This window comes from Neophocaena asiaeorientalis, unplaced genomic scaffold (genome assembly GCF_003031525.2).
Source record: "Neophocaena asiaeorientalis asiaeorientalis breed wild unplaced genomic scaffold, Neophocaena_asiaeorientalis_V1.1 scaffold476, whole genome shotgun sequence".
Classification (NCBI taxonomy): Eukaryota; Metazoa; Chordata; class Mammalia; order Artiodactyla; family Phocoenidae; genus Neophocaena; species Neophocaena asiaeorientalis.
In genome coordinates this window covers 10,624,397-10,645,317 of record NW_020172178.1, presented here as the reverse complement: position 1 = coordinate 10,645,317, position 20,921 = coordinate 10,624,397, and the positions used below count along the sequence as shown (strand labels likewise).

The following is a 20,921-nucleotide window of genomic DNA, read 5'->3' as shown; positions in this document are numbered from 1 at the left end:
GTTCACCGCCAGCACACCCCAAAATAATACTCCCGAGGGGTTTGAACTCGCGACACCGAGTTTCCATAGGTTCCTCCCCATCTTTCTTTTTCTTTTTTTAAACAACGTTGTTTTTTTGAGTGGCTTCCCTCAGCCCCCGCTCCCCCATCTTTTCTAAACACAGGAATGAGGCGACCTAAACCGATCACCTGAGTTTTGGCCTCACTACGTTCTCTCCATCAAGGGAATGCGACGAGAGACTCGACCTAATAAGCAAGCACATTTCTAACCTCGGAGAGTGAGCCCTGTGGGAGAGGGGACCTCTGTAGCCACAGGGGCTGCGGGAAGGGTGAGGGTGGGGTGTCCCCCGGAGGCCCACCTGCAGGGAGAACGTCAGCGCCAGGTCAGTTTCCACTTGTCCACTGGGGGGCAGCACGATCTCGTGGGACCTCAGGATCCGCTTGGAGCCCTGGGAAAGAACAAGACACCTCCTAGTTCAGAAGAAGGCATCTTAAAATGAAACAGCGAAGATGTCGGCTTGTCAGTTCTCTTCAGACTGTCAGGCAAAGACCCGCAGATGGTGGGGGTGAGGTCCGAGCGCGTATGATTCCCAAAGGCCCCGCGGGGAGATTTATCCGGAGCCTTCAAAGAGCCCATATCCTCTGACCCCCAAGTCCTCCTCTAGAAGTCTGTGCTAAGCTGTGAGAGAGGAGACTGAGAACAGTCACTGCCAAATTTCACGCAGCTGCAGGATGGAGATGCAGCAAGAGATGCAGCTGGACAAGCAGGTGTGCGAGAAGCCACATGCTCCTGGGAAAGCAGGACTGCCCCCCGCCCCACTGAGAGCAGAATGGGTGCAAAGGTCAGTCATTAAAGCCCAGCGGCACCGTCACAAGGACAGAGAAAGCAGTACAAGCCTAGAACTAGATTCAGAAAACACACAGACACATGTAAAAACAACAGTGTGTAATAAGGAGCCTTCAGGTCGGCAAGAAAAGCTAATCACTAAATGGCTGTGATACATGGGTGGTGAATCATCTGTATAAAACACACAGGTCCCGGGGGCTTCCCGGTGGCGCAGCGGTTAAGAATCCGCCTGCCAGTGCAGGGGACACGGGTTCGAGCCCTGGTCCGGGAAGATCCCACATGCCGCGGAGCAACTGAGCCCGTGCGCCACAACTACTGAGCCCATGCACCACAACTACTGAAGCCCGTGCACCACAACTACTGAGCCTGTGCTCTAGAGCCCACGAGCCACAACTACTGAGCCCACGCGCCACAGCTACTGAAGCCCACATGCCTAGAGCCCGTGCTCCACAAGAGAAGCCACCGCAATGAGAAGCCCGCGCACCGCAACGAAGAGTAGCCCCCTCTCGCCGCAACTAGAGAAAGCCTGCGCACAGCGACAAAGACCCAACATGGCCAAAAATCAATCAATCAATTAATTAAAAAAAATAATTAACCCCCCCCACAGGTCCCAACCTCAAACCTCGTACCAAAATAAGTTCCAAATGTTCATGATAGTATTGTTTTAAAACTAGGTCTCCCAACATGGACGAGCCTTGGAGATGTTACACTAAGTGCAGGAAGCCAGACACAGCAGGACAAACCCCGTGAGCCCACGTCCAGGGGGCCCCACGAGGAGCCAGATTCACAGAGTCAGGCTGGAGAGCAGAGGTTACCACGCAGCTGACGAGGCCAGGGGTGGCCTCGGGAGCTCCCAAGGCGTCTCACCAAGATGAGGGGTGCAGAGGAACGGGTGAGAGTGGGAGTGGGCTGTGGGTCCAGGACAAAGACGTGAGCCGCACAGACGTGTGAGCTGACGGGAGTGACGGGGAGGGGCGTGTGGGGCCCCTCAGCACCCAGCAGTGTGGGGTGGCCGAGTGGCTAAGAAGGCTTGCTGGAGACACTGCCCTCTGCTTGCACGCGGCATTGGTGCCAAGGCCGTGCTGCGCGCAGCTGCTCCCAGCACAGAGTGTGCCGAGGGGCCCTCCTGCCGGTCCTCCCCCAGCCCTAGCTCTCCCGGGGGCAGGCTCCCCGTGTGCGGTCTGGTGCTCTCCCCACCCCCTGGCCCGTTCCCCTCTGTCCCTCACAGCCGTTTCCCCCCAGTTCCCTGAACGTCTGATCCCATCCAGGTCAGGACCTGAACTGATGGGCCCGTGCCCGGGCAAGGAGGACCCATGCGCAGACGGGCGAGGGGGCAGCAGTGAACACACGTACGGAGACTCGGGTCAGCGAGGGAGGCCGGCTCGCCTGCTTCCTCTGGGAGTCAGGACACAGGGGCCGGGGGGCGGGGGGCAGCTGAGGTCACCCGTGTGAAACGCAGGTGACCCAGGCAGGAGAGGATGCCCCAGGAGAAGCAGGCAAGGAGCTGAGTGTTTGCCAACTGGGGGCGCGGGCCCAGGCGACGGGGGCACTCGGGCAAGCTGGAGGAGCGGGGGGCTCCAAGGGGCCTGGGACCCTGACCAGACGCTGAGTTCTCGATAATGACGGGGTCCGGGGCAGGACCGCAGAGACGGGCAGCCGGAGGAACGGGGCCAGAGCGCAGGCGCGCCGGTCGCGTCAGAGTCAACAGTGCTGGTTTCAGAGGCCAGGGATGGGTAAACCAGCTTGTTCTGAGGGCCCGGAGTGCCATCGACCCCTCCCGAGCCAGGGGGCCCAGAGCATGGCCGGCGGGGCTGGTTCTCATGCGGGCATCTTCCCACGTCCCAGGTGTGCAGCCGGGCACAGCCTGCTTGACGCTGAGAGCGGCAGCCCCGTCGGTGGGGAAGAGCACTTCTTCGGGTCTTTGTTCCACAGTGTACTGCTTTTCTGGGGACGGCAAATGACCGGGCCTCACGCCTGCTGGGCTCCAACCTGAGCTCCCGGTTTGGAGGAAAGCCTGGCCCCGAGGCCCACGAGCTGCTCCTGGAGGTCCGGCCAGGAGGCCCTGGTGAGCCTCACGAGGAGCCACAGGCCAGGTCCAGAGCACCCACGCCAGCCGCAAGCTTGGGCTCCAGCAGCCTGGGGCTGGGGGAGAAGCAGGACCCCCGCCCTGTGTGGTGCCGACGGTCTGGGGGTCCTAACAGGACAGGCCTCCGTACCCACTGGGCCCCAGCCGAGGGGCTGAACCCAGGGCACCCCACTCCCAGGAGCTGCCACATAAAGCCACGTGTGAGCAGTGCGGGGGGAGGGAGGGCCCTGCCGAGGCACAGCCCGGGCCCGAGACCCACGTCCCACCTCCGGGGCCACCAAAAGGCAGCTCGCACGGCTAATGGGGCCCTCCTCCAGGGCTGCTAGGGAAGGGGGCGCTGAGCGCTGGGGCAGCTGGGTCCCCCTGAAACACCGACACTTGTCCAAAGGCAGAAAGAAGGACCTGTGAGGCCCAAGGGACATGGAGTATTATGGCCTGGGAGCGAGAGGTGAGCACAGCCAGGCTGGGCCCGGGTGGACGGCTGGCGGGCGAGGGGCACGCAGTGCGGGGGGGTGAGCGGGGAGCAGGGAGGGTTTGTCCCAGCTTCTGCCTGGGGCCCGTCTGCAGGTGAGCTCAGCACACCTGCTTTCCCCCTCATCCCGGGACCCTGGTGGCCTGCCCTTCGCTGTGCCCGGGAGGGTGGGGCCTCCTGCACAGGCAAGGGTCCAGCTGCTAGTGCAGCTGTGCCCCTCTCATCTCCTGGGCAACACAGGCATCCTCGTGGCCCTAGGCCAGTGACACAGGCAGACCCTCACCTGCATCTTGACAGCAATCACCACCGAGATGAGCTCCTTCTCCAGCTCCTTGAAGACCACCAGCTTCTTCAAGGTCAGGCTGCACAACCTGCAAAGGGCACAGACGGGCTCAGCAGTGACCGTGCACTCCGACGCCTTCTCATGGTCCAGGAAGGCCCCAAACCGCAGCAGCCCCAGCCTCCGCTGGACCGCGGGCTCTCTGACCCCAGCACCTCGGTCACTCATGGAGACTGGCCCTCACGTATCCCAGAAGCCCTTGCCCAGGCCCGGCCAGGCTGGGAGCCATCGTCGGGGTCCCTGCACGTAGAGGGCACCCATCAGCACCCCCAGACTGTTGGACCAAGCACCCCTCCGCAGAGGGTCTCCCTCTGGTGAAGGTGGCCTGGGTGGGTCCATGGGCGGGCAGGCAGGAAACCTGAGACCACAAACCCCGGAAGCCCCCAGGGACCAAGGTACCAGTGCTTGGGAATCCCACTCCCAGCTGCCAGAGCACAGGCCTCCCAGGGACCCTGCCCTCAGGGTCCATTCGAGGCCCCGCCCCCCTCCTCTCCAGGGTCTTGCCCACCCACATGGTCCCACCCATCCCACAGGCCCCACCCACCTCAGCTGGGCTTCACCTCAGCCTGTCTCCCTGGAGACCGTCATCTGCCCTCCACTGAGCCCAGAGGGGCCAGGAGACAGACACCAGGGCTTCCCAGGCAGGGGATGCCCCTTATTTGACTGCTGCAGGTTGGAGACAGACAGACACAGTGCGTCCCTGACAGTCCCTGACACATAGCAGTGAAGCAGGGGAGCCCAGCAGGACCCCTCATGGCGGGGCCACTCTCACAGCTCAGTCCCTCTACCATGGGGGCTGCTCTGACTCTGCAGGGCCAGGGAAAAAGCTAGAGAAGGAGACGGATGAAAGCACTTCACGTTCACCAGGACAGACCACATCCTGGGCCATAAAACAATGCTTCACAAGCACAAACTAAAAGAACCAGAATCACATAAAGCATGTTCTCTGACAAAAATGGAGTTAGCTAGAAATCAGCAATAGAAGGACAGCTGGAAAACACCAGCTACTTGGGAAATTCAACCACACCCTGCTAAATCACCAACAGGACAAAGAGGAAGCCCAGAAGGACATTAGACATATTTTGTGTGGAATGAAAGTGAAAAACAACATGTCAAGAATTGTGGAATGCAGCTAAAGCAGTACTGAGAGGAGAATTCACAGCATTAAATGCTTATATTAGAAAAGAAAGACATTCTCAACTATACAATCTAAGCTTTACCTTAAGACACCAGGAAAAGCACAAATTAAACCCAAAGTGAGAAGGCAGGAAATGAGGATAAAAGCAGAACAATGAAATTGAAGATAAAGAAACAATTAGAAAAAATAAAACCAAATTCTGGTTCTTTGGGAAGAGTAATACAATTGACAAAAACTCCAGCCACACAAAGGAAGAAGGAGAGAGAGAGAGAAGGCAAAAATGACCCGTATCAGGAATCAAAGAAGGAACATCACTACAGAGCTCACAGACACGGAACAACACGATTAGGGATACTACAGATAACTCAGTGCGCACAAATCTGAGAACTGAGATCATGTACCAAATCCCTGGAAGCTACAAGCTGCCCAAACCCACCAGGACGAACAACAGCCTGATCTATTAAAGAAGCTGGATTAATAGTTAAGCGCTTCCGAAAAAGAAAACCCCGGGTGAGTTCAACCAGACAGTAACAGAAGAAATAACACCAATTCTACAAAACAGTTTCCAGAAAACAGAAGAGGAAAGAATACTTCCCAAATCATCTTATGAGGTTAGCAAATACCCTGATACCAGCACCAACATCAGACAAAAACAGTACGAAAAAGGAAACTACAGACCAGTTCCTTTCTGAACACACGTGTAGAAATCTTCAACAAAATATTAGCAAACTGAATCCAGACATATAAAAAAGGAACAACGGATAATACACCATAACCAAAGGGGGTCTGTTCCAGGAATGCAAGGTTGGTTCAACATTTGAAATCAATGTGATACACATTACCAGACTAAATATGAAAAACCATAAAATCTCAATCAATTCAGAAAAACTTCTGAAAATTCAATATCCATTCATGATTAAAAACTCTCAGTGAATGAAGAATAGATGGGAATCCCCTCAACCTGATTAACAGCACGTCCAAAGGTCCCCAGCGGACATCACGCTGGATGGTGCGAGAGAGAATACTGTCCCCTAAGATCAGGAACGAGGCAAAGCCGCACCCTTTCACCACTGCAATTCAGTGGGCACTGAAGGCCTGCCCAGGGAAAGAGGGCAAGAGAAGGGAACAAAAGGCAGAAGGATAGGAAAGGACAGAATAAAGCTCTTCTTATTTTCAGACAACACAATCATTATGTAGAACGTCCCAAGGAATGTAGGAGAATGTGAAAACGGGCTCCAAGAACTAATGAGCTTAGCAAGATTGAAGGACATCAGTTCAACATATGAAAGGCAACCACGTTTCTATATACTAGGAATGAACAACTGAAGTCAGTGTTTAAAAAGCCTTCCATTTACAAAAAGGAAATACCTAAATCTCATAAAATAAATGCACGATCTGCATGCTAGAAGCTCCCCACTGCTATCACAAGGGGTCAGAGATGCGCCAGGCTCGTGGACACTCGTTCTCCCCAAACTAGATCTACAGACTTCATGCAATTCCAATGATACCCCAGCAAGACTTTTCTGTAGTTATTAGTAAGCTGACTTTTAAGTTTATATGGAAAGGCAAAGGAACTAGAAAAATCATAATAACTTAGGAAAAAGGCAAAAATAAACAAATGGGACCGAATTAAACGTAAAAGCTTTTGCCCAGCAAAGGCAACCACTGACAAAACGAAAAGACAATCTACATACGGAATGCGAGAAACGATTTGCAAATGATATGACCAATAAGGGGTTAATCTCCAAAATATATAAACAGCTCATACCACTTAATATTGAAAAAACAACCAACCTGATTAAAAAATGAGCAGAAGACCTGAATAGATATTTTTCCAAAGAATACATACAGATGGCCAAAAGACACATGAAAAGATGCTCAACATCACTAATCATTAGAGAAATGCAAATCAAAACTACCTCACACCTGTCAGAATGGCCATCATCAAAAAAAGCCTACAGGGCTTCCCTGGTGGCGCAGTGGTTGAGAGTCCGCCTGCTGATGCAGGGGACGCGGGTTCGTGCCCCGGTCCAGGAAGATCCCACATGCCGCGGAGCGGCTGGGCCCGTGAGCCATGGCCGCTGAGCCTGCGCGTCCGGAGCCTGTGCTCCGCAACGGGAGAGGCCACGACAGGGAGAGGCCCGCGTACCGCAAAAAGAAAGAAAAAAAAATAAGTCTACAGATAACAAATGCCGGAGAGGATGTGGAGAAAAGGGAACCCTCGTACACTGTTGGTGGGAATGTAAATTGGTGAAGCCCACTAAGGAAAACAGTATGGAGGTTCCTCAAAAAACTAAAAACAGAGTTACCAAATAACCCAGCAATTCCACTCCTGGGCATATATCGGTTAGAGACAAAAGTACTAATTTGAAAAGATACACACACCCTAATTTTCACAGCAGCACTGTTTACAATTGCCAAGGCACGGAAGCAATCTAGGTGTCCATTCAGAGATGGAGGGTAAAGAAGACATGGTATGTATGTATGTATGTATATGTGCATGTACATAGATATGTGTATATATAATGGAATATTACTCGGCCATAAAAAAGAATGAAATCCTGCCATTTACAACATGGGTGGACCTAGAAATAAGTCAGGCAGAGAAAGACAAGATACTCTATCACTTATATGTGGAATCTAAAAAATAAAATAAATAAATGCATATAGCAGAAACAGACTCAAATATAGAGAACGAGTGGTTACCAGTGGGGAGAGGGAAGGCGGGAGGGGAGAGATAGGTATAGGGGAATGAGGTACAAACTACCATGTATAAAATAAATAAGCTACAAGGATGTATTGTACAGCACAGAGAATATAGCCACTATTCACAGTCACTTTAAATGGAGTATAACCTGTGAAACCTATTGAGTCACTATGCTGAAACTAATATAATATTGTAAATGAACTACACTTCGATAGAAAAAAATAATGACTTTGAAAAAGGAGAACCAAGTAAGCTGGGCACCTCTCACTGACATCAAGACTTGCTATAAACCAACAGTCATCAAGACAGTGCTGTTGACAAAGGAAAGGCGCACAGATCGACAGAATAGAAAAAGAAAGTCTGATAAATTGGATGTCATCAAAATTTAAAACTCTGCTCTGCGAAAAACGCTATAAAGAAAATGAGAAGACAAGCTAAGAGTGGGAGAAAATATTTGCAAATCACATATTCAACAAAGGATTTTATCCAGAGCATATAAAGAACTCTCAAATCTCAATAATATGAAAATAAACAACCCAATAAAAACGGGCAAAAGATTTCAACAGACTCTTCACCAAAAAACACATATGGGCAGTAAATAAGCACATGAAAAGATGCTCAACATTATTAGCTATTAGGGAAATGCAAATTAAAGCCAGAGCTAGATACCACACACCGATTACAAAGGCGGAAACACGATCCAAAGGCCCAGTGCTGGCGAGCCGGCGGAGAGGGGGGCCGTGACCCCGCAGGTGGGGCATCAGCTCCCAGGACCCCCAGCCCCACTCCTGGGAATCCACCCAAAGGCTCGGACACGAACATTCACAGCAGCTGAGTTCACATTCGCCCCAAACTGGAAACCCAGACGTCCCTCAAAGCCACCAGGCCATCCACCCCAGGGAGTGCTGCTGGGGGACTAGAGGACCGAGCCCCGCCACGTGCACACGCATGCAGGGGCGCACACGCACGCTGCAGGAGAGAAGCCAGAGTCCAGAGGTCGCGCCCTGCATCTTCACCCACCTATGTACCTTCCGGGAGAGGCAGTGGAGGGCACAGGGCGGAGAGCGGAGCAGGAGCCCCAAGGTTCGGTCTTGGGCGTCCTGCCCTGCCTGAGGGGTGACAGGGCTCAGAGCTGCAGACAAAAAAGCAGGCAGGGTTGAATTTTACTGCATATACGGTTTCTGTTTTTTTAATTAATTCATTTTATTTATTATTTATTTTTGGCTGCGTTGGGTCTTCGTTGCTGCGTGCAGGCTTTCTCTAGTTGCGGCGGGCTCTTCGTTGCGGTGCGCGGGCTTCTCATTGCGGTGCTTCTCTTGTTGCGGAGCATGGGCTCTAGGCACGTGGGCTTCAGTAGTTGTGACACGTGGGCTCAGTAGTTGTGGCTCGTGGGCTCTAGAGCGCAGGCTCAGTAGTTGTGGCACACGGGCCCAGCCGCCCCACGGCACGCGGGATCCCCCCAGACCGGGGCACGAACCCATGTCCCCTGCATCAGCAGGCGGACTCTCAACCGCTGCACCACCAGGGAAGTACCTGCATGTACGTTTTTAAAGTACCTTTTCAAGAGCTGGAAAAACCTAGAAGACCTAAAGGTGCACCAGCCACAACTGCCAAATGGGGGCCTTATTTGGATCCTGCTCTGAATCAATTAATCATTAAAAAATACTTTCCAGCCCTTATTTGGGGGTGGGCGTCTCAGGGTCTCGATCTCTTATTTTCAGGGCTTTCACAACCCCCATTCCTAGAAGCTGACATCCCTCACGATGCGTCTGGCTGGGGACGGGGTGAGTCCAGCGTTCAGAGTCCACAGCGCAGAGGGGACCATGCAGGAAGAAGAGCCGGGTGCCCACGAGCACATGGCAGTTAAGAAACCGCTCCACGAAGGGCCTGGCTTCCAGCCCATGAGGAGGGGCCCGTGGATCCGCAGGGAGCCCGTCTCCACCCCGGACAGACTCACTTCAGAGGCTCATCTCCCAGGTGACTGTGACACCTACAGCCATTCGGGATTTCTTGTGGGGTGTGTGTGTTCTAAGGTATGTTCAAGCTGATGCTATCTGTGCAAACAACGCTAAAAGAATCGAAAGGATCACCTGCACCCAGAGGCTGAGCCAGATCAACAGAGTAAATGCTATTTGCTTTTTAGCCTCATTTGGTTCTGAGAGATAGGCCTGACGGCAGCCAAGGGTGGGATTACTGCAGAATGCTTGGCCCTCAAGGAAACCATAAACAAATACACTGAGAAGCCCCCACAAACAGTGATTCATCACTAAGCCGGGGCCATTATTCCGTCAGACGCCCCGCACGGCACTAGGTTCCGCAGTGACACACAGTCCCTATAAAACTCCACCCCATCAGCAGGTGAAAACCCAGTCTTTCCACGGGAGGGGGCCTCGCTCACAGCCAGTGTGCTCTTTCCTCGGACTGTCTGCTCCGAGCAGGAGAGAGGAAAAAGCCAAGCTCCACACCTAACCCAGAGAGGCAGCATTCTGGTCTGTCTTCTAAAACAGAGAAAAGTTACAAAGCGTGATGCCACAAAACCCACATACCCACCACCAAGCGCTAACCAATGTTCTCCATGCCAGCTGCAGACCTCTTCAGAGAAATAAGGCACCCACGACCACAGAAACCCACTGTGTGCGCTGCTCACCACCCCCTCCCTCCGAAGGAACCACCATCTGGAGGAGGGGTCTCCTCCCAGGATACTGCCAGCCGTCCCCCAACTCCGGTGTCCCCGTCCTCCCTTGACAACAGGCCTCCCCCATGTTAGCTGGGCGCCTGCCTCCTGGCCAGAGACCCCAGTCCTGTCTGGGGCAGCTGGGCACGGCCACTGAGCGGCCGGGGCGGCGGAACCCGAGCAGAGGCCGTGTGATCACGTTCTGGGTGGCAAGCCCTTGCTCGCTGCCTTCCCCCTAGATGCAATGGCAGGACCTAGGCAGCCACCTTGGACCCAGAAGTAGAAGCCACACGCTCGGGACGGCAGAGGGCTCAGCCAGCCCTGGACCCCTAACTCTGTGCTGTACACGAGGCAGGAATCAGCACCTTCAGGTGGCTCTGCCTTTCTGACTCCCTGTCACAGAGACATCGGCTGTGCTCTGGACGGCCAGGCACGTCCCATTTTCACTAAATTTGCATGTACGCGTCAGCGTGCGTCGTTCTGTTTCTCAAGTCACAGGCTAACACCACCCCGAGTGTGCTATTGCAACTTGCCCTTCTCTCCCCACCTCTCATTTCTTTTTGAGAGCCGTGGGCACGTCACTAGTGTGCACTCCCCATGCCCGCTGTGTACTTCCTCTCTGTACGAGCACATGGCTTCTCCACCTCCCCGTGATGGCTGTTCAGGCTGCTCCAGTGATCCGACACTACACGCTCTGGCCCCATCTTCACAGGGCTGCGCGGGCACCTTCTGCCCAAGTGGGGTTACTGGGTCAGCTCCACACACTCACAACCTGTCCGGGGGCTTTGTTAAACCGTTCCCCCAAGCTGTGGGGTTAATATGCACTCCTGCTGGCCCAGGGGGTGTTGGTGTCCTGGGGCAGCCATAACGAACACCAGACAGGGCGGCTTTAGACAACAGCATTTGTTTCTCACGGTCTGGAGGCTGGAGGTCCGGGATCGGGGTGCCTGCAGGGCTGGTTTCCTCTGGTCATAAGAGAAGGATCTGTTTGGGCCTCTCTCCCTGGCTGGCGGACGGCCGCCCCTCACGGCCTCCACTCTGTGCACGCCCCCCCACCCCCACCCCGGCGTCTCTCTGTGCGTCTAGATCTCCCTCATTTTAAGGACACCAGTCATAGTGGAGAAGGACCTGCCCTACGGCCTCGTTTTAAGCTAATCGCCTCTTTGAATACCTCTCTCCAAATACAGTCACATGCCGACGCACTGGGAGAGTCAGGGAGTCACAGCGTGAACTTGGCAGGGGCGGGACACAATTCAGCCCCTAGCACTCAACCCCCCAAAGGAACAGAATCACTAGATTTGGGGGATCTCACGGTGGTTTTATCTGGTATCGCCCTGACCTCCAGGGAGGCTGCGCAACTTCTCGGGTGCTTGTTGGCCGTGAGCGATTCCGTGGCCTGCCTGTCCACAACCTTTGCCCATTTTTCTATTGCACTGGCATTTCCTCACTTGGGATTCTTCCTTTATTCTAGGTGTAACCATTGGCCTATGTACATCACATCTATCATCTCCTAGCTGCAGGCTGTCACGTGAGTGGGTTTCCAGACAATGTTTATTTAATTAAATGTTTTATGATTTGTGCTTGTTGGATAATATATTAATTTCACACCCCTCCTCCCAATTTTCTTTCTCGTTTCACTGAGGTCATTATCTATGTGGAGCTGTTCTGTGCATGGTGTGAGGTAGGGACCTGATTTTATTATTTTCTATGTGGATACCCACCTGTCCCCCAATCAATTCTGAAAGAGTACCTCCCTTCCTTACGGATGAGGAAGGCTGTTTCTGAAGCGTGCTGCATTTGTGTGTTTCTGTGTCCTGCTCTATGTCCCACAGGTCAATCTGTCCGTACTTCTGACAACTGCATATTGTTTTCATCAGTACAGCTTATTTAAATAAACGTGCATCTGCTAAGGAAAACACTCCCTAAACACAAGCATACTTCATTTTTCTTTAAAGTTGCTTGTCTGTTTCATATAAACTTCATAATTTGCTTGCCAAGTTCAATTGCTTCGTGGAATTTTACAAAACTGCATGGCATTTAGGGAGAAGTGACATCTTTAGGTCGTCACGGAGCCTCAGCACCTCCTTACTCAGGTGTTTTACGTCCTTGAGTAAGTGGTTAGCCGGTTCTCTGGCGAAAGTCATTAATGCCCTTTGGCCAATTGATTCCTAGACAAGCTACTAGCTGCTTTTCTGAATAACACTCTTTTTCTTATTTTCAAAATGAAACACTGCAGGTGTTTCAACACTATTGATTCTGTGTGCTGATCCTGTATCAGTCAACCTTTCAGAACCGTCACTGGTTCTAGCAGCTTGTATGCTCTCTTGTATTGTCCATTTGAACAACAATGCCATCTGCAAATGGTAGTTGTGTTTCTTTCAACCCATTCCTATCTACTTTTCACGTCTTGCTGCACTGCCCAGTGCCTCAAGGATAACAGCAGTTACCTTTCTTCTTGGTTTTAGAGGTAATATTTCTAGCGTTTAAGGATGATGTGTGTACGGCAGCGAAGTCCGGTAACCTTTCTGCAGTGATGGAAGTGTTCTATAGCTGCACTCTCTAACGTGGTAACCAGCAGCCAGCAGTTGGAATATGGCTGGTGCTACTGCAGAAGTGGATCATACATTTTAATGGATAAATGGATTGATCAATAGCCAAATGTAGGCTAATACACTGGATAGTGAAGGTCTGTAGATTTTTAGTAGGTGCCCTATAAAAGGTTAAAGTTCCTGTTTATTTCTATATCCCTAAGAATGTCTCTTAAATTTCATCAAATGTTTTTTCTGGATAGATCGTATGATTTTTCTCTTTCACTCTGAATGTAATAAAAATAATAAATAGTCTACTGTTAAGTAAATCACCCACACACTCTTGAGATAATTCCTACTTCATGAAATGCTTTCGCAATTTTATACCTTGTAGGGATTTTTTTGGGGGGGTCAACATTTTCTTTAGGATTTTCACGTCTATGTCCACGAGGTCAACCCTACCCTTCTGCTGCCTCTCCTGCCCTCGTGAAATTGACAGCTTTGCCTCTCTTTAAACATCTTTTCAGTCTCTGGAACACGTCATATGAGAATGTTTATTTCTTGAACATTTGGTAAAATTCACAAATAAAACCATCTGGTGCGCTTTGGGGAAGAGAGGAGGTTTTGATGTAACTGGTCTGTACACATTTTCTATTTTACTAAGTCAATTACTAAGTAATTCATATTTTTTCTAGAAAAGCATCATACTTATTTTTCATATTTATTGACAACGTTGTTTAGCGTTCTTCGACTTTGTCACTTCGTTCCAGATTGCGTATGTGTGCTTTCTCTTTTGATCACTTTTGCCAAAGTTTGCTACGTTATTAGTCTTTCCAAGCAGTTGACTCTGGCTTTTGTTAGTATTTCATATTGTTTTCTTATTTCATTACGCTCGCTTTGTTACCTCCATTCTTCTATTTTTTTCTAAGATTTGCCCTGTTCTTTACATAACTTGAGTCAGATGACGCTGTGATTGAAGGCTCGGTCTCTCATTCTCTAACACTTGCACTTAAAGAGGCGTCTCAGCGTTCAGAATCGACACCCACGCACGACAGCAACGCGGGTTTCTGACAGCACGTGGCGGCCCACAATCCTCCTCACAGGGGCAGCCTCCCTGCCACTCCGGGCTTCCCTAACCCCAGGGAGAGTGGTCCCAAGCCCCCCACAGACGTGCTTCTGAGGCCCCCCAGCCACCCCCGGGCACCTCCCTGGCTCCGCCCTGGCCCAGGTCCCTCTCCGTCCAGATGAATCCCACCTGGGGATTTCCCCTTCCTTCGTTTGCCCATGCGCACGCACAGCAAAGAACTGTCTCTACTCTGTCTTTCCATGTTTGGTGGCCTCTTCAAAGCAGCTGGTCTCCCTTTGTGTGAGTGCCCGCCCCTTCCTGCAGCATCTCACTAGGATGTCCAGCCACAGGTCATCCTCGGTGGGGGGAGGAGCCGCTATGACTGGGGCATCACCTTAAAGATGGGTGTGAAAGATGCCTCTGCCCTTGGGAAGGGAATGCCCCCGAGTGGGTGTGAGAGGGGCCCTGACACACACTTCAGTCCTCAGGGTCTTTGGTTCTTGCTGTGCGGGAAGAGCTGGGCCTACAGGATTGAGGGACCCAGGGACAACCGCGCACTTGCAAAGCAGAGACCGAGGCGTGCCCGCGTAAGTCGGCTGTGAGGGTCAGCAGAGCTGTGGCGCCGCTCCCAGCCCAGGGCAACTAGACACCCAGGCTGGGCTGTGATCCAGCTGAAGGCAGCTGCGGCCCCCTCAGAGCCACCTCCCGCCACCAGGTGGGTCCCAGAAGGTGGGTCCGGGCCCACGCTGCCCGGTCTCTGTCCCACCGGGTGACACCTGGGGCTGGGGCTTCCGTGTGCTCTCAGGTCAGTGGGCCCCTGCCCGCAAGGCGGGCAGGCCTCCCGGGGCTGGTCCTCGGTGGCCAAGGTGCTGGACAGAGTCTGGAGGAAAAGGGCGGTGCCAGCAAGGTGGTGGGGCAAGGAGGGAGAGAAGAGGAAGGGAGCGGGGAGATGGCACCCTGAGGGGGCGTTGGCCACGTCCTCCCTGGGGTTGACCTGAAGTGGGAGACTCTTCGGGGGACCTGGCAGCACGGGGTACTGGGCCTGGGCCCTGGAGGGCAGGGGTCACACGGAGCATGGGGTCAGGGCCAGGGCTGAATGGACACAGGCCCTGGGACGGAAGGCTGGCATGGGGGCCGGGGACAGGAAGATGAGCAGAGCACCCTGGGAACGGGAGAGCAGGGGCAGCAGGGGCCTCCCCGGGGGCGGGGGGGGGTGTCATTCAGCAAGGACCACCTGAGCACACACTACCCGGGAGAGCAGGGGCACGGGCTCTGCCGTGGGGTCAGGCTATGCCGGGACACCGAGGTCAGGGGAGGCGTGCTGGGGGGGTGAGGAGCCCCCGTATCCCAACACTCCCGGATTCTGTGAGTGACGAAACAAGCGACATTTCAGAAAGTTCACGGAAAGCTGGTTTTGCAGATATTTTTATACACAGGCCCGCAGGGCATTCCCACTGACAGGAAGGTCTCACGATTAATGCCCCCCAGGGGCTGGGGTGGGGGCCAGTCTGCCCAGCCACCCCCAGTAGCCACGCAGTGGAGGGAGCTGAGGGTCCCCCAAGGCCCCGCTCCCCGATGCTGCCCCAGGAAACCTGGCCAGCACCTGCGCCCAGCCCCAGAAGAAAGACCTCAGCCCACCCAGCTTCGGAGCCTGGGTTCCAGGTGGTGGGGTGGGGTGGGGAGACGAGGCTGCAAAGAGCACAAAGCCTCCGATTCCTCTTTGGGAGACTGGCCACCCCCACATCCTGCGTGTGGGACGCAAACCAGAGACAGGAGCCTGCGGCCCTGCTGCCCCGGGGCACTGGTGTCCCAGAGGAGCAGGGCCGTGCCTCCTTTAAACCAAACTCCCCGAGCTTCATTCAGCTGCGGGGGAGGGGAGGGCAGCGGCAGGTGGCGGGTGGGGACTGGCTCCCTGATGGCAGAACGCCACAGGGTCCCCAGGGCCCCACGCGGGCCAGGAGCAGGGGAAGGGCAGTCCCCACCGGGGGACTCAGCAGGCCTTGGGGTCTGGAGACGGCTCCCCACCTAAGCAGGACCCCAGGTGGGTGGGCCCCTGAGCCCCTCCCTGGGTCCCCCGCTGGAGTCCAGCCAGGCAGCGTGAGGGTCAGCGCTGGTGAGCCCCGCGGCATCCGGCTCTAACTTCTCCCCACCCTGGGAGAGTGTAACTGCTACAGCCATGTTTGGGGGAACAGTGTGGCAAAGCTACCTCTCTCCTTTTCTATTGCAGTCAAATGTATACAACGTGAAATTTACCACCTTCAAGGAACCAGTCCAGGGGCATCAGGCACGTTCACATGGTTGGCCACCATCACCACATTCCGTAACTCTTTTCATTTTGTGAAACTGAAACTCTGTCCCCATTCAACACTCACTCCCCCCCGTCCCCCAGCCCGCGGCCCTACCTTCCTACTTCCTGTCTATGAATTCGACTGCCCTAGGGACCTCATACGAGCGGATCACACGCGACTTGTCCTTCTGTGACTGGCCCACGTCACTCAGCACGTCCCTCCATGATGCAGCCTGTGGCACGACCCCTTCGCTTCCAGGCTGGGTCGTCGTCACCACATGGACTGGTAAGTGCTGTCTCAGCTCATGTGAACTGTGATGCTAGTTTTTTGGAGGAATAGCTCTTGGAGACCCCGCTTTCAACTCCTTCAGGACACTCGCCCAGATGTGGGACTGCTGGGTCTGGGGGCAGTTCTAGCCACTGTTTTACACAGAAGATGCACCCTATTACATTCCCACCAACAGTGCACAAGGCTTGGTTTTAACTTCTGATTAAAAACCTCTGCTAAAGGACTTCCCTGGCGGTCCAGTGGTTAAGACTCCACTCCTCCAATGCAGGGGACATTGGTTCCGTGCCTGGTCGGGGAACTAAGATCCCACGTGCCACAAGGGGCGGCCAAGAAGAGAAAAACAAAAACAAACAAATGAAAACCTTTGCTAAGAGGGGCTCTTCCTCAGCAGGGCTCCCCAACCCTAAGAGGAAAGCAAGGCTGTCTCACCCAACTGCTCCAGGCCCACCAAGAGCGCGGGGGGCCGCACAGCAGGACCTCACCCCCTCCCTTGCTCGCCCCCCTCAGGACGGAAGTGACAGGGCCAGTCACAAGCAAAGACATCTGAGGAGGGGACTGTCCCCGCCTGGGCCCGCCTGCCGCAGGGGGAGGCTCTGCGTGCTCTGGCAGGGCAGCGACCTTCCCGCATGGCCTGTGGAGGGCACCTCTTGGCCGCCCTGTGGACAGAGTGGACAGAGCACAGGGCCAAGGGCAGCGGGAGGACCGGCGGTGGGTGGAGGCTCCTTCCTGAAGTAGAGCCAAGACACCCCTCGCTCCACACGCGGCGCCCACGGTATCTCTTCTGCCGTCTCCGTCCACCTCTGTTTCTGCTCCGCTCCCCACGACAGCTGCTCAGCTTGCACTTGGCTCCAGCGCCGAGCCCGTCCGCGTCTGCCGTCCAGCTGGGCAATCCGGAGCGTCCTTTCACCAGCGCCTCCTGTCCCCGCTCCACGGGTGCAGGGCCGTGCTGTGGTTGACGCTTCCTGCTGACCGTCACTGTCGGACCTGGATGCCGGCGTCTGCTCGCATCCAGAGCGGGCACGACGAGGGCTCCGGGCTCCGCCCCGGTGCCTGTGCCTCTGCCCTCTGGAGAATCTGAGGGCTGGGCCTGTCCTGGGCTCCCCTGCAGCGGGCCCGACCCGGTGGTCCTGGGCCCCCACGTCCTCCTTCTCCTGGGCCTCCTCCCAGGTCCCTGGCCATTCTTGGTCTTGCTGGCTTCAGAAGGAGGCAGGAGTGCCCCTCTGCATGCCAACCACCATCTTTGCCACCTTGGCTCTTCTTGACATTTTCACTCTAAAGTTAAAAGTTCCAGCCCAACGCGTAGTCCTTTCCGAAACACGGCCCGTTCCCTCCTGACTGCCCAGGGGCCGAGCCCAGGCCCCCCGCCCCGGGCTCCACCTATCTCCTGGAAGCCCCTCAGCCTGCTCTCCACCCGACCAGGCCCCCAGGAGGACCCTGCCCTGTCCTGTGGCCGCCAGCCGGTGTGGAGGCGCCTTGCAGAAAGAGCCTAGTGACTGGCTCTGTCCAGCCTCCGGGAAGGCCCTAGAGACGTCCTGCACTCCCAGCCCCGGGCCCAGCACTTGGAGCCTGGCCACGCCCTGCTGACTGGCACCCCAACATCAGGGAGCTCCGTGTCCCACCTCGTCCCACCTCACCCCCCCCTCACTGATGGCGCTCAGGTGGGAAGTGTCTGTCCCAGATCACCGCGCATCCCCTTAAGCAGGGCTGAGTTCCGCAAGGATGGGACCAGGTCCGGGGCCTAGGACGGCACCTGGTGCACCCAGGTCCTCGGAGGAAGGGGGCCAGATGTGCCCAACGCAGCGGCTCCCCCAGCTCCGCGAGACACAAACTCTGCCCGAGACGGGAAACGTGGACGTTACTGCAAGCAGACTCAGAGACGGGACAATAGATGCGGGAAAGGAGCCGCGATGCCGACGGAAGACAAAGGACTAATGTCCCAAGTACAAAGGCGCCTACAGAGGAGCAGCAGAAAGACAATCAACCCACAGAAATGCGGGCGACGGCGCAGAGGCGACTCACAGGAGTGCAGACCCGTAACCCACGCCGCCCTGGGCTCCAGAGCCTTCCGGGGCCTGCGGGTCGCCGCCCGCCGCCCGCCGCCCGCCGCCCTGGCTTTTATGAGGAAGAGCTCAAGCTCCACAGAAAGTTGCAGCAAGAGCTCAGCAAACACCCCACCACCACCAACCAGGGACCCCCTCCCCGTGGGCACCTAGGATTTGGGGGCGACCGGGCTGAGAGCAAGCTGGGGCATCAGGACGCTAAGCGAGGGGCCGTCGCCCGTGGCGCCCTGTCCTCCCTGCTGTCGGCGGCCTGCCTGACTGGTCTCCTCGGATCTAGAACCGTCCCTGGCCCTCCTCCTAAAACCTCTCCCTACTGTAGTAAAACGTGTACAACGTAAAATCGACCATTTTAACCATGTTCAAGCATACACGCCACCAGTGGCAGTCAGCACACTGTCCATGCTGAGCAACTGTCGCCTCTAACTCCAGGACCGCTACGTCAGCCCACAGAGGCCCCACCCCGGCAGCTCTCTCCTGGCGGCCCTGCCCGGTCTGACGTTCCGTACAAGGGGCTCACACGTGTGGCTCCTCTGAGGGGCGCCACGTCCTGGGTTCACCCACCCGGTAGGTGTCAGGACAGCACTGGGCCCTACGGGCAGCCGCCCTGAATGCGTGTGCAAGCGTGGCTGCAGCCCCTGTTCCTCTTCTTCTGAAAGAGTGATGTGCTGGCCACGTGGCGACGTGGCCGGGCCTTTAGAGGGGCTGCAGACCGCTGCCCAGAGCGGCCGCCCCACCACAGTCCCGCCAGCAGCACTCAGCTTGGGCGCAGGGCGACCACACAGGCCACGAGGGGCTGGCTGGGCCCAGACCGCAGCACAGCATGCAGCCCGCGACGCGCAAGGAGAGCGCCCTCCGGGTTTGCCGGGGCCGGGCTGGCCCTCCGAGGAGGACGCTGACTCCCCTGTTTTTCTCCCGGCACCCAGGACGTCAGCGGTTAAACCGGGGCCACGTGCGGGCCTGGCTCTGTGGCCCCACATGCGCTGGGTGTTCTGTGGGAGGGAGAACTAAGGGGCCTTCTGTCTCCAGGAGCTGACCCTGTCTGCACGGTCCTGCATCTGCCCCGGTGGGAGCGGGGGCCCTGCGGCGGCAGGTGGCCACGCGGCCCCCACGCCCGGCCTGCCCCCCTGGGACGGGCCGGCCCACACACGGCACCCTGGGGGCTCAGGCTCCAGGCCCACGCAGCTTGGTCACGGCAGGGCCGCAGGGTGAGACTGGGGCACCTGGAGGCCTGGAGGGTTCTCAGGGGCAGAGCCTGCTGGGGGCCAAGGGCTCCAGTTCCACCCGCATCCCGAGCGCTAGTCACCTTCCTCCGGGAGCCTGAGGCGGCTGCCAGCTCTCGCTGGCCCAGCTCAGCTTTCTCTGCTGGTTGAGCCTTATCTGGACATGGCTGCTTCCTGCTAATCAGGAGAGAAGGTCAGAGGTGCCTTCTCAGCTTCCCTGCCAGCGGTGTGGGGCTGGGATGGCCCTGCAGGAAGCAAGGGACAGTCAGGCACCCCAACACCAAGGCCGGGACCCCTGGAAGGGGTCACTGTGAGCCCACCTTCCTGCCCCAGCAGAGGCTAACCTGCGATGGGGGCCAGGGCACAGGCAGGAGGGGGCAGAAGAGCCAGTCCCTCCAAGGTGGTGGTGGGTGTTGCGTCAGAGGCCAGCACGGCCACACGCTGGACGAGCCGGCCGGCGGGTGGGCCGGGCTGAGCACGGGTACCCGGTAGAGGCCACATGGGCCCAGGCGCCTGCAGAGAGCACCCTGTGTCCACAGCAGGGAGGGCCGCCCCGAGGGGGCTGGGCAGACAACACTGGGACACACGCATAACCTCAACACAGGGCCCAGGACCCAGAGAGCTCCAGCCAGCCGGCCACAAGGCTGTTACACGTGAGAGCCGTCAGCCATCCCAGGACCCGGGCCTGGCCATCAGAACCTCCTTCCTTGGGCCTTCTGGGCCTCTGTCCCCCGCCTGAGTGACCAGAGGCCCTGGGCACGCGGGTACACCTCACTAGCCACTGGAGGGGAGCCCCGCACTGTCCTGGTCGCGAGGGAGACGGGGTCCCCAGGCGGGAAAGAGCCCCTGCCCAGCACTTTCCTGCGGGTGGGGCCCTTCCTCGGCAAGGCCAGCACAGTGAAGCCAGGTGCAGAGGACGGTGCAGGCCATAAGCACCTTGGTTGGGCCGCATGCCCTCCTGCACAGCCTGCGGCCGGACCGCACCACAGGGGACTTCAGGGACCGAGCAGTGGCCCCGCTCAGCCTTGCTGCAGGCGGGAAGCTGTGGTCCAGGTGACTCACAGCCGGGACAGCAAGGGCCCAGCTGGCCGCAAGCCCTGCAGTCTGCCTGGACAGAGTGAAGGCGATGGCCTTCCTCCTGCTTCTTTGCCAAAATCCACCCATCTCCTGCCCCACTCCCACCTTCCCATGGGGTGGGGGGGGGGTGG

The 20,921-nt window shown here is 56.2% G+C and overlaps 1 protein-coding gene across 3 annotated transcripts in view; it reads right to left on the bottom strand.

Annotated features, from left to right (window-relative positions):
* The window catches only part of PACS2 (phosphofurin acidic cluster sorting protein 2), a 62,658-nt gene that overhangs the window by 26,340 nt on the left and 15,397 nt on the right, over nucleotides 1-20,921 (bottom strand). For all 3 annotated transcript variants that reach the window (XM_024759521.1, XM_024759513.1, XM_024759530.1), the window contains exons 2-3: nucleotides 3,688-3,775; nucleotides 359-448 (exon numbers count right to left, since the gene is read on the bottom strand). In XM_024759521.1, coding sequence (XP_024615289.1) covers nucleotides 359-448; nucleotides 3,688-3,775 — 178 coding nt within the window. The remainder of the gene's footprint in view (nucleotides 1-358; nucleotides 449-3,687; nucleotides 3,776-20,921) is intronic.